At 35.5% G+C, this 17297-nt stretch overlaps 1 protein-coding gene across 3 annotated transcripts in view; it reads left to right on the top strand.

Moving 5' to 3' along the window:
• Nucleotides 1–14548, top strand: part of LOC111511680 (monocarboxylate transporter 14) — a 63454-nt gene extending 48906 nt beyond the window's left edge. For 2 of the 3 annotated variants that reach the window (XM_074186118.1, XM_074186117.1), the window contains exons 6-8: nt 250–530; nt 3298–3486; nt 14382–14548. In XM_074186118.1, the coding sequence (XP_074042219.1) occupies nt 250–530; nt 3298–3486; nt 14382–14542 (631 nt within the window). In that variant the 3' untranslated portion in view covers nt 14543–14548. The remainder of the gene's footprint in view (nt 1–249; nt 531–3297; nt 3487–14381) is intronic. The other variant, XM_074186119.1, reaches the window with a different exon arrangement.
• The last annotated feature ends 2749 nt before the right edge of the window (nt 14549–17297 follow it).

The following is a 17297-nucleotide window of genomic DNA, read 5'->3' as shown; positions in this document are numbered from 1 at the left end:
TCAAAAGTCGAAACTTGTACGAGATAAGGACTAACGATGTCTTACCTTTCAACTTGTGATTTCCAACACGGGTTGGACGATAGGAAGTAAAAATTGATCATCCGGCCCTGCGGTTCGAACCACCGGTTCACAAGGCAGTTGATTGAGTGAGTCGAGCAAACCACCCTAGTCAACCCACCAGGCTACCGTCCTCTGATATCATATTTTCTCATCACGACTGGTTAATTTCCGTTTTTTTTTTTTTTTCAGAGACACCATGGGCCTGAGGTTATTTTTCGATATCAGATATGTAAACATGGTTGTTGGTTTGGCAGTATCTTACAATTCCGACTTCAATTTCACTATCATTGTCGGAATCCTATTGAGCAATTCAAATTTCAGATCATCCGATGTTGGCATGATAGTTATGGTGTACTTTGGCTTCGACCTCATCTCCCGAATAACTTATTCATTTATCAGTTATTTTCATACCATCAATAACAGAATGACATTCCTGGTTGCCACTTTCATCATATCGGTTTTTCGGGTTGGTAAGTGAGAATTCAGTTATATTTTTGATAATGTTAGTCAGATTTACTCCTTTCAATTCATGCGGTGCTAATCAAAAGTACCAGATGAATGAAATTTCAAGGCATATTTTGAAATACGTTATATACAGTGTCACCATTAAAGTGCGCACCATATGGGAAACTTTTTTTTCGAAAAGTTTCAATCACTTGGATATTTTCTTAAACAAACGTTAGTACCTTCAATTTTGAAAAAGCAGACACAACTCAAAAACTGCAATAGGTATTAATAAAATTAGTAGAGTTGAAATTACATTAAAATTTCAATATTCAGTATTTACAGATTATTTATAAACACTAACTAGGGCGGTAAGGATGCTTAATAACGTTGAATAAAATTTTTAAGTAGGTCATGACAAACAAAATGCATGCTATGGTAGTGTCAAGTTGTTGATTTACTTGTCAAATTTTTAACAGTTATTGTTGCAATAATGTTGTCTCTTCAGGAAAGAATAGAAATAGTTTTAATATGTGGTGAGAATACACCCTACCGGCAAGTAGCTAACATTTTTAATGAACGGCATCCAGGAAAAAATGTTCAACATACTACTGTGTCAAGGATAATGTCGAAATTCAGAGAAACAGGATCCGTAGCAAATCAATTTAAGAAAAAGCACACTCCAAGTAAATATGATGAGGAGGCCCAACTTAACATTTGTTTAAAAGTTATTGAACACGGACAAACACCGATATTATAAAAAATACTGATTACAAGAGAGAAAGTGTTGGAAAAATTTCATTAAAGAATAAAGTTTGGCCTTACAAGCCAAAATTTATTAACACATTAGAAGAAAGAGATTTTGATGTCCATTTGGGGTTTTCATTCTGGTTTCAAGGAGAGAGAGAAGAAAATGTAAAGTTTCCGTATAAAATTTTATGGACAGATGAGGCAACGTTCTCTTCAAATGGAACGTTAAGTTCTCAAAATTGCCGATGGTGGGCCCAAGAAAATCCCAATTTCACAGTTGAATGTGGTGACCAGTATTCCTTTAAAACTGATGTATGGTGTGGGATACTTAACGACCAAATAATTGGGCCATTTTTCTTTAGGGAAAATTTATCATCCGTCGGTTATATCTCAACCTTTTAAATAATGAGGTTAGTGAAGTTTTAGATAATATGCCTTTAAATATTAAATACGACCTATGGTATCAGCTTGATGGCGCACCAATACATCACACGGTTGCTGTAAAACAGTCCCTCCGTCAAATGTTCAGAGGCAAAGTTATTGGACGTAACTGGGAACATTATTGGCCACCTAGATCACCCGACTTGACGCCTTTAGACTTTTTTTCATGGGGTTACCTGAAACAAAAAGTATACCGAAGTAGACCATTTACTGACATACAACATCTGGAAATACCATTCGCGAGTGTTGTGCAAATATAAATCCCCGATTTATTAAAAATGCAGTTACAGATGTCAGTAGAAGGACCATAATTTGTATTGAACGTGGAGGACGACATACTGAAATGTAGGCTATAAGTGCTTGACAACCTCATTTAGATCAATAAGTAATTTTTTGTACCCATTTGTATTTTCTATAATATTATTGTTGTTTGAAATTCATAATAATAATAATACTTCTATCTGAATTGTTTGCATTTTTTTTAGTTGCCTCTGCTTTTTTGAAATCAAAGGTTTGTTTAAGAAAATAGCCAAGTGATTGAAACTTTGCACCAGTCATGTTAAAATTTTTATAGCAAATTTTTAATTTCTCTCTGAAAATATCCGTATGAGTGAAAATGTATCAGAAAAGTTGAACTCCATGATGAGTTTGTTATGTATACATGAATTGATGATAATAAACCAAACTTGTTTTTTAAAATAAAGGGGATATCTGTCAAAAATAAAAAAAAAACGTTAACTTCATCCTAGTTGCATGAAATTTGGCATATGGATATAAAATTGCCGTAGACATAACTTTTTCAAGTAACTTTTTGTTAAATTCGATCTAGAAATGCACTTTTTCAATTTTTTTCAAAAAAAAAGTTGAATTTGACAAACACTGAACGTCAGTGGGTCGCAGTTGGCCACATCATTTTAAGTTAAATTTGAAGTACAAACAAGTGTCGAAGTAGAACTTGATTGAAACTTTTCGAAAAAAAAGTTTCCCATATGGTGCGCACTTTAATGGTGACATTGTATAATAGACAGCACTCATTTCAATATCCTCAATGTGATAGTTTTTCTTTCAAAAAAATTACATGTGATAATATACTTTTTAAAAGATATTCTATTAGGCTATATGTTATGATTACGTGTTCAGTAGTTTGAGCAATCTGCTAAGGAGCTAAGGTATTGAAAATATATCCTAAATCGGGTACTTGGCTTGCGCAAGACCCTTTGGATTATTTTTTGTTCTCATATTTGATAAAATAATTCAATGGTGAAAGATTTTCCAGCGATGATGTAGGCAGTTAATGGCTATTTTGAAGAACAAACCAGTTCTTATTATAAAAACAGTATCGAACTTATTGAAAGTCGCTATAAAAAGTGAACCTATACATCTGCAAAGAGATTATGTGGAGAAATGAGTACATGTTTCACAAAAATAATTTCTTTTTGATGGGTCATGTACTTCTGGGACCACCCTCTACTGAGTATTTGAACTGAAGAAAATGTTATCAATGATAATATTGCATTCACCTACAACATCCAACTCGTTCATTTCCGGGAAGTTAATGAAAAACTTGTTATAAGATGATATGCAAACACATTTTTTTTTCAGCTTTTGTACTTGGCGAAGGTTACACATGGAAAATGATAACTATTGGCCTGGTAGGATTGACGAGAGGCTTTATAGAAACGCCTCTTCCACTAGTGATATCCGAAATGTATAAGAATGATTTTTCCACGGCTTACTCTTTATATATGTTTCTGACTGGTTGTCTTGGATTGATATTTGGACCAATTACCAGTAAGTATGGTATTTTCAGGAAAATCTCAAAACAAAACGAATAAAAAACATCTTTTCTACCTTTTTTTGCGTAGGCACCCATGAACATATATCAATATATCAGAGAGACTCGTTCGAAAGAATAATCGTTTTTACCCTCGAAATACAATTGCTAATCCTTTCGTGATATTCGAAAATACTTTTCAGTGTTTCTCATTCACCCATAACAATAAACTGGTTTTATGCCCTTTATATATATATACATATACATATAATATATATATATATATATATATATATATATATATATATATATATATATATATATATATTTGTATATGTATTGTATATCAAGAATGGAACCGCGGACATGTGTTTCTGGCTATTGGCCTCATCAGCGCTGTGCAGCCAAGTGTAAAGATGGGCAACACTTGTTTGCCGAAAGCAGGAAACAACACATACGCACGGAGTCAACAACAGAAGCCTGCTTTCGGCAAACAAGTGTTGCCCACCTTTACACTCGACTGCACCGCGCTGATGAGGCCAATAGCCAGAAACACGTGTCCGCGGTTTGCCCCTATTTGTTGAGTGTTGTGTCCACGAATTATTTCATTCTTGATTTGTATCATACACACTCGATAAAATCTCTATCTGTATTTATATTCTAGACCCGGATGTCACGCAGGTAGCTATAGCTGCCTACGTGGTCATATTAGATGTAGCCTAGGAATTCTAGGTCTTCTAACTGGAACCACAAATGTGCGGTTGGCTTCTGTTGTTGACTCCGTGCGTATGTGTTGTTTCCTGCTTTCGGCAAACAAGTGTTGCCCATCTTTACACTTGGCTGCACCGCGCTGATGAGGCCAATAGCCAGAAACACGTGTCCGCGGTTTGCCCCTATTTTTTGAGTGTTGTGTCCACGAATTATTTCATTCTTGATTTGTATCATACACACTCGATAAAATCTCTTTCTATATGTATATATATATATATATATATATATATATATATATATATATATATATATATATATATATATATATATATATATATACATACGAATATGAAAGTTACTGAGTGTCTTGATATAGAAACAGAAGGACATAGGATATCGGACATAGCACTCAAGAAAGTGGCAAACCATAGACACGTGTTTCGGGCTTTTGGCCCATCATCAGTATGGTGCAGAAAAGTGTAAGGATGGGCAACACTTGGTTACCAAAAGATAGAAATACAAATGCACGGAGCCACCAGCAGGAGCCAACCGCACATTTGTGGTTTCAGTTGATAGATCTTGTGTTTACAAGAAAACTATCAAAATCACCACGGAGGCAGCTATAGCTACATGCGTGCCATCCGGGTCCAGGAAATTATACGAATATGAAAGTTATTGAGTATCTTGATATAGAAACAGAAGTTAATATCGGACAAAGCACTCAAGAAAGTGGCAAACCATAGACACGTGTTTCGGGCTTTTGGCCCATCATCAGTATGGTGCAGCCAAGTGTAAGGATGGGCAACACTTGGTTACCAAAAGATAGAAATACAAATGCATGGAGTCACCAACAGGAGCCAACCGCACATTTGTGGTTTCAGTTGCACCTGTGCTATCTGTTTTGTGGACTCAAAATTAATCTTGTGACCTGTTTGTAGATGGTATTGAAAGAGGGCAGAGGAGGTTTGTTTTGTTCTTATCGAGTTTTTGTGCTCCTGGGTTCTGGCAGATATACGTCTGTTGGTCTGACCGATATATTGTTGACCACAGTCCTCGCATGTGATGCTATATACTCCTTGGTTTTCTAGGGAAATTCTCTCTTTCGGTCTGGGCAGCCAACTGGATATCGTTTTGTGCGGTTTGTAGGTTGTCCGGACCTCTTCTGCCTCTTCTGCCGATCCAACGCATTGGAAAACGTTCGTCCAAAACTCCCGAGCATCAAAATGTGGGGGTGCACCATACTGCTGAAATTTTATTTCATTTTCTACTGAATTGTCATCATTTTCTAAAATTTTTGTAATCATAGGATCTACACTCAATTTTTGTGGAGTTTGAGAATGTGTTTCCATCACCAAATGAGGATTCACATCGCTCCAGTAACGACAATTATGTCTATTCACTTCACCATTCAACATGAAAAAACTTTCGTCTGAAAAACATGTATTGTATAATAAGTTTGGGTTATTGGTCAATATCTCGCTGAACACCTCACAAAACTGAAGTCGGCGATTAGGACCTTCTTCGTTCAATTCCTGAATTAGCCTTATTTTGAAAGAATGGAATTTGTAGGCTTTCAAAATCCGAAAAACACTAGTAGCTGATACACCAGATGCTCTAACTACTTGTCTGATAGATTGTCGATTATCCATTTGTACATGTCCTGAAACTGCAACTTCAACTTCGTCATTTCTGGCAGGATAGACTCATGTTTTCTGTTGTGAATGGAACCTGAAGTTTGAAACTTATCCATTGACTGTTTAACGTATTGATGGCTCACGTTGTGGTTTGGATGATTCGTATTAAAATTTCTTGCAGCAGCTTTAGCACATTCATTATTTCGATAATAGGTTTCAACAATTTCTATTCTCTCTTCAGAAGAATGAACCATGTTGGAACACAGTGAACAAGGATGACTGAATAATAATTGGTGAAGAAGTGACAATGGCCAACTATCTACTTTATGTTCTGCGACAACTGGGTTCAACAAGAACTACCAGTGCAGAAAAAACTAACAGGGTCGTCCATTCCAAAACGTTTACTACTAATTAAATACATTTTTCAAATCTAGAAGACCTGCGACAGAGAATTGTTCGGGCGGGAATGCCGATTTCTGACTTCTGACATCTTCAATAATGTAAGGAACGCTTTCGAAAGTAGACTGTATTATTGTATGGAACTAGGTGGAGGTCATTTTGAACACTTTATCTGTTGATTGTGTTGACATTGATGTTACTTTTGTTGATTTTCTCAATAACAAATGGAACAATTCCTGAAAAAATCACAGAATTAATAAAGGGACAAAAGACCTTTCAAATGATGTATCACTCGACCCCCCCCCTGCAATGAAAAAATAGGGGAGGTAGTTGCTGACCGCAGGGAAGTGAAGTTTCGGGTATGATTCCCATATCAGAAATAATATCCCTAGAAATAAAAATTGATGTGCTCTTTGAAATTTTCGATTACACGTCCGTTTCTGACTTACAGTGGGAATCAAGTTTTCGTTGAAACGCCCTGTATTGAAATTCGAACAGACAATACGAGGTACTAACAGAAACATTCAAATTCTTATTTATAATGAGAATCAGATCAACTGCTATTTTTGGAAGAATTCAATTTGTTTGAAACAGAACAAGATTATAAAGTTTCCATTTCACATTGATTGTTTTCATTTGATAATTTTTAAATGGTCTTGGCAATTTTAATTTTGCTTGTGAGTGAATTGTCTATATATCCTTTAGCGATATTGGTGAACTCACAGCCTCCGTGTCGCTTCAAATTTGTGATGTTTCTGCCATAATCAACAAGTGAAGTCGCTTGAATTAAACGAATGATATGGCCTGTGTAATTTTTAGAATTCTAAATTCAAGAACCAACTGGTTGAATCGAACATTTTTTGTTTTTGTATTTCACCAATAATTTGTCATGTGGAGTATAAGATGGCCGTGAAGATAAATATCGTCTATACAACAGCACGTTTTTTGCCAAATTATAACAAGCAACATGTCTTTCTTGTCGTTTGTTAGTTCCTCCCGTCCATACGCACCGGCTAATCCAAAAATTGTTGCTACCCCTTCCACATACGATATGTTTCATTCTTTGCTTTCCTAATAGATTTGTTGATCTGCTTGCTGTTGAAGTTTTTTTTTTTTATTTCATAACTAACATTCTCGCTTCAAAGGAATGCGATAACCTTTGGAAAAGTGACTATATTCACATGTTTCTACACTAAAATGGTACTTTTCAACATAGAGTACATGCTCCACAAGGTAGAGGACTTGACAGTTTCAGATTTTTGCGCCATATAAACCAGAATTACATTCCGAGAATGAATCATAAACGTTCTCATACCTGGACTTTAATTTTTTGGCAATAATTATGCTGTAGCAGCAGCTGCATCGAAAATTTCGCGAGTCACATTTTCAAACTCACTATCGCTGCTGCTTTCCATAGTTTATTGTATTCGTTTGATAATGTTCTTATTGGACGAAACTGCAATAACGTTAGTTACAAATACAAGTGGAAGAAACATAATGTAGCTTCATTAGATAAGTGGACTGTAGTAGGTATAGTATAGGATTTTATGATTTGATGAAGTTCCGAATAGAATTTTATTCAGGACACATAAGAAAGAGCTATAGTTGGCTCATCCTGGTTCCGGGATGATGAGTGTGAGACCCCGTTCGATCACACAACTCTAGCTGGCTAGAAATAAATTTTCTTAGTTTATTGAGTTGGTATTCAAAAGAACCCAACGAAAGTCATTTTTTGTGAAGGAAAATCAGTTTTTTATCGACCTTTCTTGGGTATTTGTTAACTTCCACAATCTGAAAAATATAAAAATCATAATGGAGAACTTCTTCGACATCTGTCGAAGAAGTAAAGAAATAAATAATCAAAAAGGAATAACTGCCAATATCTTAGAATTTTTTTTGTCCATTTCTGAAGACGAAGGCAGATTTTGGCCTCCGATACGTAAAGATAAGTATTGTATTGTTTCTTGTCAATTTTTTTGATGGCAAGTTACTGATAAATAGAATATTTCGTTCGGGGTAAACAAAAAAGTTTGCCCTTCTACACTTGTATAAAGTTCTCCATTATAATTTTTATATTTTTCAGATTGTGGAAGGTTACAAATACCCAAAATAGGTCGATGAAAAACCCTACTCTGTCTATATAGCGAATGTCTCATTCTGTTTCAACGACCTACCACAAACATAAAAAAAAACAAAAAATTATGCAGACGGGACACATAATGTTTCATTTCCCATTTTCCTTTCTATAGTTCATTACGACAATTTCCAATAAATATTTATTTCTGACTCGATTCCTTTCCTCTTTCCTTCGGAAATTTTTCACATTATCTGTTTAAAGACGGAGAATTATTTCGTCTTCACCTTAGACCAACATTGGTGTGGTTTCAGTGATTTGAAAAGTAAAAAAAAAATTTGATTTGGACCAGTATGCTCCTGGATCGAATACTTTCACACCACTTTGGATGATATCACTGCAGATGCTGCAACCCAAGGGTTTGACTGGAGAATTTATCACTGAACAATTCAAAATATCTTTGAAACCCATTTCAGAATTTAGCTGAGAAGAAGTATTTTTTCCATTTGCTTTCGTTTCAATTCCATAAAGTGGTTTGTTATTACCTCTCTTTTCTTTATAAAATTGGTTTTCAGGAAACATGTGAATTTCATCAAGTTTTTTTGGAATCAGGAAGAGTACCAAAAAACGAAGCAGCACGTCCTCTTTGGATGGCGTTACTAATTTTTTGAATGGGAAAAGTTGTGTCTCTTGATTCCTGGGTTTCATCGGTTACTTTTTTTCCAATTTAATTGATGAAAGATAAGGCTTCAGAGCCAAAAACACCAAAAGTTTCAACAGCTATTGGGCGAAAGATCTATTTATTTCCAAAATTCTGATATTTCCGCAGTTTGGAACTTTCTCCTAAAGAGACGGCAGCACCTGCTTTCGCAGAAGTAGCAGGAAGATGGCAAGTTGCTAATGAATCTACGCAAGTAAAGTGCCAAATAACAGATTTTCCATGGAACAAGTGTCATACCATCTGGACGTTTTCCGTCATCTCGACTTGTGCTTATGGGTTCTAAATTGCAGGAATTTTTGCTGAAGTTGAAGCCCTTTTGATAAGATCATCAATTGCACAATGAAGAGATAAACGACCAACGCTTAAACGGCAGCCTAACCCATGAGTACCTGATTCATCCACAAATGCACCAGATTTACAAAAGTGTTGAACACACAGTGGTCGAAAGTATCTAAGAAGAGAGACAAATCTCCAACCTTTCTTCGATGTTCCAGACTATCAAGATTGCAGGTGATGTTCGCGTCTCCAGTCAGGCGTATGGCTCTTTTTGGATGGAATCCAGCAGCTTCAGGGTATATGCTTAGGGGCGGAGCTCCATACATGAGAACAATATCTGAGCTTTATAAAGCATCAAAAGTGGCTGAGGCGTGTATAGTTTTCTGGTTCGGAACAGTGTTCCAAGCTTTTGAGAAGCGGCTTTTGCAATTCCAGCGACATGATTGTGCCAAGACATATTGGTGTCCATTTTAACCTCCAACAAACTCTTCGAAGCAGAAAGAGGAATTGTCTGTCTTGACATTATTAGATCCGGTTTGAAGAGGACCAATACCTGGGTTTTTGTGGCATTGAATCGAACCTGATTACTTTCACCCCAATTCGAAATTACTTCAAGATCATCATTAATATACAACCTCCTGCTGCCGGTGAAGATATTGTCGAGGAAGGTGAAAAATTGATAAATTGTTTTGGTTCCTCTCTGGGAAAGCTATAAAATAAACTCGTCGAAATCCAATGGCAAGTATGAAAGAGTCGTTTCACTAGTTCGGACTTCCATTGTCTACTATATAAAATGATTTGAAATCCCTGAAACAAGTAAAAAAGAATAATTAAAAAAGAATAGTTGAAAATAACAATTATATTAAGCAACAATAAACCTGAAATGAAGTGATAGTGAAATAACCTACAAGTAAAAATATAATAATTGAATAAATAAAAAAATAAAAATTGAAGGAATGAAAAAAGTAGAAAATAATAAAAAAAATAAAAAGTGTAGAGATTCCAGGTTACGTTAGTTCTTCTTTTTTCATTCCTTCAATTTTTATTTTTTTATTTATTCCATTATTATATTTTTACTTGTAGGTTATTTCACTATCATTTCATTTCAGGTTTATTGTTGCTTAATATAATTGTTATTTTCAACTATTCTTTTTTAATTATTCTTTTTTACTTGTTTCAGGGATTTCAAATCATTTTATATAGTAGACAATGGAAGTCCGAACTAGTGAAATTCATCACGAAACATTGTCAATCACCTTCAAACAAACGTATGAAAGAGTCGTTATCCAATAGAGTCCCAAGTGATGCTACAGGAACAGCATTTAATCAAGCACCAGATTCTTTCACAGTAACTGCGAGAAGACGAGCCTTATTTTTTAAAGTCTCAGAAGCTGTCTTCAGTAAAATACTAGTTGCTTGATCTTGTAATGGTTTATCCCATGCCCTCTGGTTTTTCATTTCTTCAATTTTCATTGTTTGGCTAGTTCTAGATTCCCAAAGAGATTTGCTCCGATCAAAAACATAATCAGATATTGGCTTTGGGCATTGTAAGATGAATTCTATCAGATTGGAAACATTGCGAATTGAGGACAAAAATGACGGCAAAGCGATAAAAGTTACTGAACGAATCCCTAATCTCCCTCTAGAAACTGAAAGTGATGGCTGTAACCAAGTTTCGTCTTCAAAACGGTTATTAGTGATGAGTTCCAGTATCCTTCTTAATTCGTCATCGATATTTTGTAATTCCTGTTCTTGATGCCAATTAAGGCTACACCTCAAATTATACGATAATTCTGGAAGGGCTAATGAATTCTTCAATAAATGGAATGCGACATGTGTTGGTAAAATAGATAAACGTTCTGACATGACACAAAGTGATTGTTATTTTTCTTCCAAACAATATTTTGAGGTATCGTCAGATAATGGGACAATAAGAAGAAACTAGTTGGGTTTTTCTATCTTTCGTATACCAGGAGATATTAGGTTGAATTGATCGATAATGTTAGGGTCTTGTCATTCCAGAAAAATGAGTTCGCATTTCTTGAAATTCAGCTCAAGTGTCAGATCTTTCGAATGACTTATTGTGTTACAAACATTATCTAATACCACATTTGCTTTGTCACCCATTGAACCATCATCCAGATATCAGCAGTTGAATTCAGTGGATATTTTAGTTACAATATGATGGATAGAAAAACGAAACAATAGTGGTCCAAGTGGATCTCCCTACTGTACTCCTTGTTCGAACATTATAATTTCGTTACCAAATATTAAGAAAGAAGGTTCACTGTAACATTGTTTAATGAAAGGGTATATATCTGGTATGGCGTTAGCCCCCGAATGTAACATGAAATTCTTGTCTATAGTATTGAATGCATTCTTGAAGTCGAGTTTCAGAAAAACGTTTTCAACTGGATTAGGGTTTTGATTAATATAACATCGTGCAGCATGGGCTAGTGCCTCGCAATCACTATTCATTTCAAATTCAAATTGTTGAGGACGAAATAGATTTCCAAGACTTTCTCATAGATTGAAATAAGCAAGTTTCGCTACTAAACTTCGATAAAAATTTCTAACAGCTATAGGACGTAAACCGCCAGTCTTTTTCTTCAAAGCATATAAAGGAGCACCTTATAAAATAGGACGTACATCTTGATTGACCTTTCCAGAAAGAAGCATATTGCAAAGGTTCGTTAAAGAATTCAAAAGATGTTCGCCACAACTACCGGAACTATAGTTTTGCATATCTTGAATATGGAACGGTAGCAATTGATCAAGACCTCCACAAGAACCGTTGCGAAGAGATCTCACTCCTCTGAGAACAACTACGCTTGTAACTTCCAGAGGACTATGAGAAATTGTATACTGTCCAGAATTGTATAAACTTTCAGAAGAAGGATGTTTATTTTGTAATTCTTCCAATGTTGCAGCATCAAATTCAACAGGACTATCAGTAGAACAGAGAAATCCTTTCGAGAGTTTTTTGAGGATGTCATTATGATTTATATGTTTATCAGAAATTTTGGCATAACAATTAGTCGATTTTGTAATGTTATTAGTGAAACAATTCAAGTGTTTCTTCAATATTGTGGTGATTGAAATTTTTCGGTTATCTTTAGTTCTCTGAATACTGAAACTTTTATAAGAAAACTTGAGCAAATTTTTCCAAACAGTGAAAGAATTCCTGGATACACATTCGTTAATTAATTTTGTGAGTGATTTCAGAGAGTAACCTTTCAGCCTTCAGAATACGTTTAATAGTATGTATATTTCTTCTCAGGGTCAGATTCTTCATCGAAATTATTATCGTGATTGGAGTTCTCATAGGAACTTGTAGTATCAATTGATCACATCACTATGCAGACGACACGCAGTTATATTTCTCTTTTTCGCCAGGCGAGTCTACATCTGCTCTGTCGCATATTAATAACGATCTCCAAGCCATCTTTGACATTTCTACTGCCCATAAGCTCAAGCTCAATTCAGACAAATCCGCAATAATGATGTTCGGAGCTAAGAAGAACAGAGAGCTTACCAACTCTACCTTTCAAGTTCGCATCGAAACCGATATACTTCCCTCCGTGGACGAGATAAAAAATTTAGGATTGTGGTTTGACCTGGATCTCCGCTTTACTAAACATGTCAGCTATCTGAACCAATCTTCTTATAACGTTCTCAGACAGCTTTTTCCTAATCGTGATTTGCTCAACACAAACTTAAAACTCAGACTATGCGAGTCTCTGATTATGTCAAAAATTTCCTATTGCGATAGTATTTATGGACCTGCTTTGAAACAATCGGATACTCTCCGACTACAGCGTATTCAGAATAGCTGTCTACGTTTCTCGTTTGGTATTCGGATATATGACCATATATCCCCAGCAATGCAAGAATCAGGATGGTTAAATGTTGGGAAACTTAGAACTCTACACCTTCTTACCAACACACATAAAGTTTTGATAACTCGACAACCTGATTACTTACTGAAGAAGCTTAAAACATTCTCTACGATTAACAGCTTTACTACAAGGAACAGTTCAGTTCTAGTCATCCCCAAACACAAATCTTCCATCTTCACCCGCTGCTTCTCGTATAATGCACCCAAATATTACAATCAACTACCCTGCGAATTTCGATCATACACCATCGTAAACTTTAAAAAAAGACTGAAGACTTATTTATCTCATTAGCCTCTTGCCCGTTCCCGACCTTGGCATTTCTAAAATGCATTTTCTAAAATAAAGCAATAACTAAAATTTTTTGATATTGTTAACTCGACTTGTGTTCATATTATTTATCTATAGTTTCTCCCAGGTTGAGTTGAAAAACAGCCTTGGCTGATACTCCACCTATTCACCATATACTGGAAGTTTTTTTTTTCTTTGTTTTTGTTCCTGTATTCTGTTCTATTTTATTTTTGTCTATTCCATTTGTATTTTTATGGTGAATAAAGACGTATTATTATTATTATTATTATTATTATTTAGAATGAACTTTCCGTATTTGGATTTTCAATCCTCGTATTTTGAAAATTTTTCCACATATTGAACATTATGCTTTAAGAGCTGATTGTTTTTCTTCTTTCGTCATCTAATATAGATCAAATTAGTATGATTTATCGTGATCGGAGTCTTTTAATTCCTATGTGACTTTCTTGTATCGTCCAAAATCTTGAATGTCACCCAACGTCAGCCAAGTTGTCATTGGAATTATTTCAGAAAAAACGTATTTTCATTAGAATCAACACCAGATTTTTATATATAATTATCCACAACGTTTTGTCCCATAAAAATAGTGTACAATATCGGTGGAAAATCTATGAATTTCCGAAAAATCAATGAAGAGATGAAAGCACTGACATCATAGGAAATACAGTGACGTAGTTGTCCACAAATACAACGATTCACACGTGTTACCAATTTCACCGAAATCGCTCTTGTTCTTTTATGAAAAAAAAAGATTCAAGATAACTAAGGGAAAGTTTCTTTGTGCAATTATTATTTATTTTTCGTTGAGTTCTTACATATACCTAATATGTATGTATCAATAAAAGGGGTATCACTTATAAAAAAAATAATCTGTTATGATTTTTTTTAGGGTACGTGAAGGACATAACCAAAAGTGATCCCATGATTATATATTTTTATGCTGTTGCCAATTTCCTGATCTGCTCCACCTGGGTTATGGAAATGATTTTTCTGAAGATATGTAATAAGGGATCACATGAAATTGTTGATAGTGAAGATAATAAAGAATAGATTATATCGGAATATTTTATTGGACATTTATTGATAACCATTACTGTAGTCAGGTTCAAAATGAAAAAAGGTAATATAGGAATGTATGCTTTCACGGCTGGCGTCAATGTTGTGGTTGGTTTCCGGGATTTGCCGTAGTCTTCTTTGGTAACAATTTTCAAACGTTTTAACTGCAACTGCGGTAGTCATATACAGTGGCGTGGTTGAATTACTCTTCTTAACGTATCAAGTGAAACTGGGACTCTCATTTCTGCCACGACATTCATAGTGCTGATTTTTCGCGCACTTTCTGTAATGGCGCATGTGGGCGTACTTCCAGCGCGGTTTGGGTGAGATGACTTCGTATTGGCGCCTTTCAATGCGGTGTGCCAGATCTTTGGTAGATATTTTCTCTCTTCGTTTTTGTTAGAGTTCTCTTGGTGATTGCGTATTCCAAAGGCTTCTAAATACATTTTTATTGAATAATGATTCGACGTTGCCAGCCTCCCGATATTTCCGAAAAGGATCTTGTGTTCTCCATCGAACAATGCATGTTTTTCTATGGCATCTAAATACACAAATACCAAGAGAACTACAACAGAAAGGAAGAGAGAACATATTTATCAAAGTTCTGGCACACAGCATTGGAAAGCGCCAAATCTACCAAATCGTGCTGGAAGTACGCGCGACATCCGCCATTACAGAAAGTGCGCGAAAAATTAGCACAATAAATAACATGGCAGAAATGAAAGATTCAGTTTCAGTTGACACATCAAGAAAAGTAATTCGGCCACGCCACTGAAGATGACTGCCGCAGTTGCAGTCGAAACATTTGGAGATTATAACCAAAGAAGACTACGGCAAAACCGAAACATTGCCTCCAGCCGTGAAAGCCTACATTCTTATATTAATCCTTACACTATTTTTTATTTCGAAATGAGCGAATTAACCACTAGGGTTTTTGTAGCTGTCATAAACTGAAAAGTCCTGGGCCTGAGAAAAAAAAACGCGTATTTTCTCAATCAAAATTGGCTTCATTAATCAACATAATCTCCATCAAGAGCCACACCATCATTCCAGCGCCGCTCTTATATTTCAATATCAGTTTTGTAGGACGATTTATCTTTTGACTCAAAATAGGCCTCAGTTTCAGTACTAACTATTTCATTTGAGTGAAATTTTTTACTCGTGGGCATTTTTGGAGGTCTGTAAACAGCCAGTAGTCGCTGGGAGACAAATCTGTCGAATATGGTGGATGTGGGAGCAATTCGAAGTTCAATTCATGTAGTTTTGTCATTGTTTTGGTAGACTTGTGACACGGTGCGTTGTCTTGCTGAAACAAAATGTTTTTTATCGCCATGTGCGATCGTTTCTTTGCAATTCCGGCCATCAAACACTACAATAACGATATGTAACATCCACTGTAATATTCAATGTAATATTTACCAAGCACATTTCAAAATATCGAGGCCATCATCTTTCCAGTTGATTGTTGTGCTTTCGGGCGCTTTGGACGAGGTTTAGCAGTTGCTCACCTCTCAGATGAGGATCGTTTTGATTCTGAAGTGAAGTAACGGATGTATGTTTCATCAATCGTCACATATCGATGCAAAAATTTCAATTTGTTATGTTTACACATGGCCAAACACTGCTCAGAATTATTAAGGCCTTGTTTTTGGTCAACAGTGAGCTCGCGCGAAACTCAATTCGAACAGAGCTGTCTCATAGCCAAATGCTCATGCAATATGATGCCAACACGTTCTTTTGATATCTTTACAATGTTAGCTAACTCACACAACTTCACCATTCAATCATTCAAAACAATTTTGTGGATTCTTCTCATGTTTTCTGGTGTTACTGCCTCAATTGGACGTCCACCGCATTCTGCATCGGTGTCTCTACGACCACGTTTGAAGTCAGAAAACCAACGTTTGATTGTTGTTTCTGATGGAGGTCAGTCTTTATAACACTTTTCAAGCCATTACTTTGCTTGAACGGTATTCATCTTCATCAAGAAGCTGTGTATAATTAAATTACGAAATTGTTTTTGATCCATTGTTTTGAAAATTTCAAAAGTAGTGTCACTCTCAGCACAATATCTCACAAACTTATTAGTAGACTATCCTGAAATTTCAACAAATTTCTTTTGATGGTTAATACTAACTGAGAAAGCGGTGAATGCAATAAGACTAGCGCCATCTATATGTTAGACCCGAGACTTTTCAGCCCATGTAGTACGTTACATTACATGACCATTGAATTCAAATTGAATGAAACATGTTGATATTCGTCAGGAGTGACATGAGATTCTAAAAATTACAATGGATCTTCATCAAGTAACGGCCGAATCGATCAGAAAAAAAATGAAATCGTGCGAAAATTTGGCATATCCAATACGTAGTGGACAGAGGATTACCTGATGATTTCTTGTTTTTGGATGGTGTGTCCTGAATTTTACGGATGGCTTTATTTCGACTAATTTCGAATTCTTTTGTTGTCATTTCCTCTGCCACTCTTCTAGGATCCAATTTTTGATGTATCTTTTCGTATCCGACGGAGTTTTCTTGGTGATTATGATCGTCTATTGCTTCATTGGCTGCAATATCTGCTTTTTCGTTACAAGCGATTCCAATAAGAAATAGAACCCATATCAGTATTATTTTCTTCCATTACTCTCCGATTCTATGGAGTTCATTTTCCAGTAGTAGTATTATGGAATTGTCTGTATATACCTGTTGCGTACCCTCAATTGCACTCAAATAGTCTATTACAATCA

The sequence above is a fragment of the Leptinotarsa decemlineata genome, unplaced genomic scaffold (assembly GCF_025532065.1).
Source record: "Leptinotarsa decemlineata unplaced genomic scaffold, Ldec_3_MD MMD2_tig00078422_RagTag_RagTag, whole genome shotgun sequence".
NCBI lineage: Eukaryota > Metazoa > Arthropoda > Insecta > Coleoptera > Chrysomelidae > Leptinotarsa > Leptinotarsa decemlineata.
The sequence above is the reverse complement of the archived record's forward strand: the minus strand, read 5'-3'. Positions and strand labels throughout refer to the sequence as shown.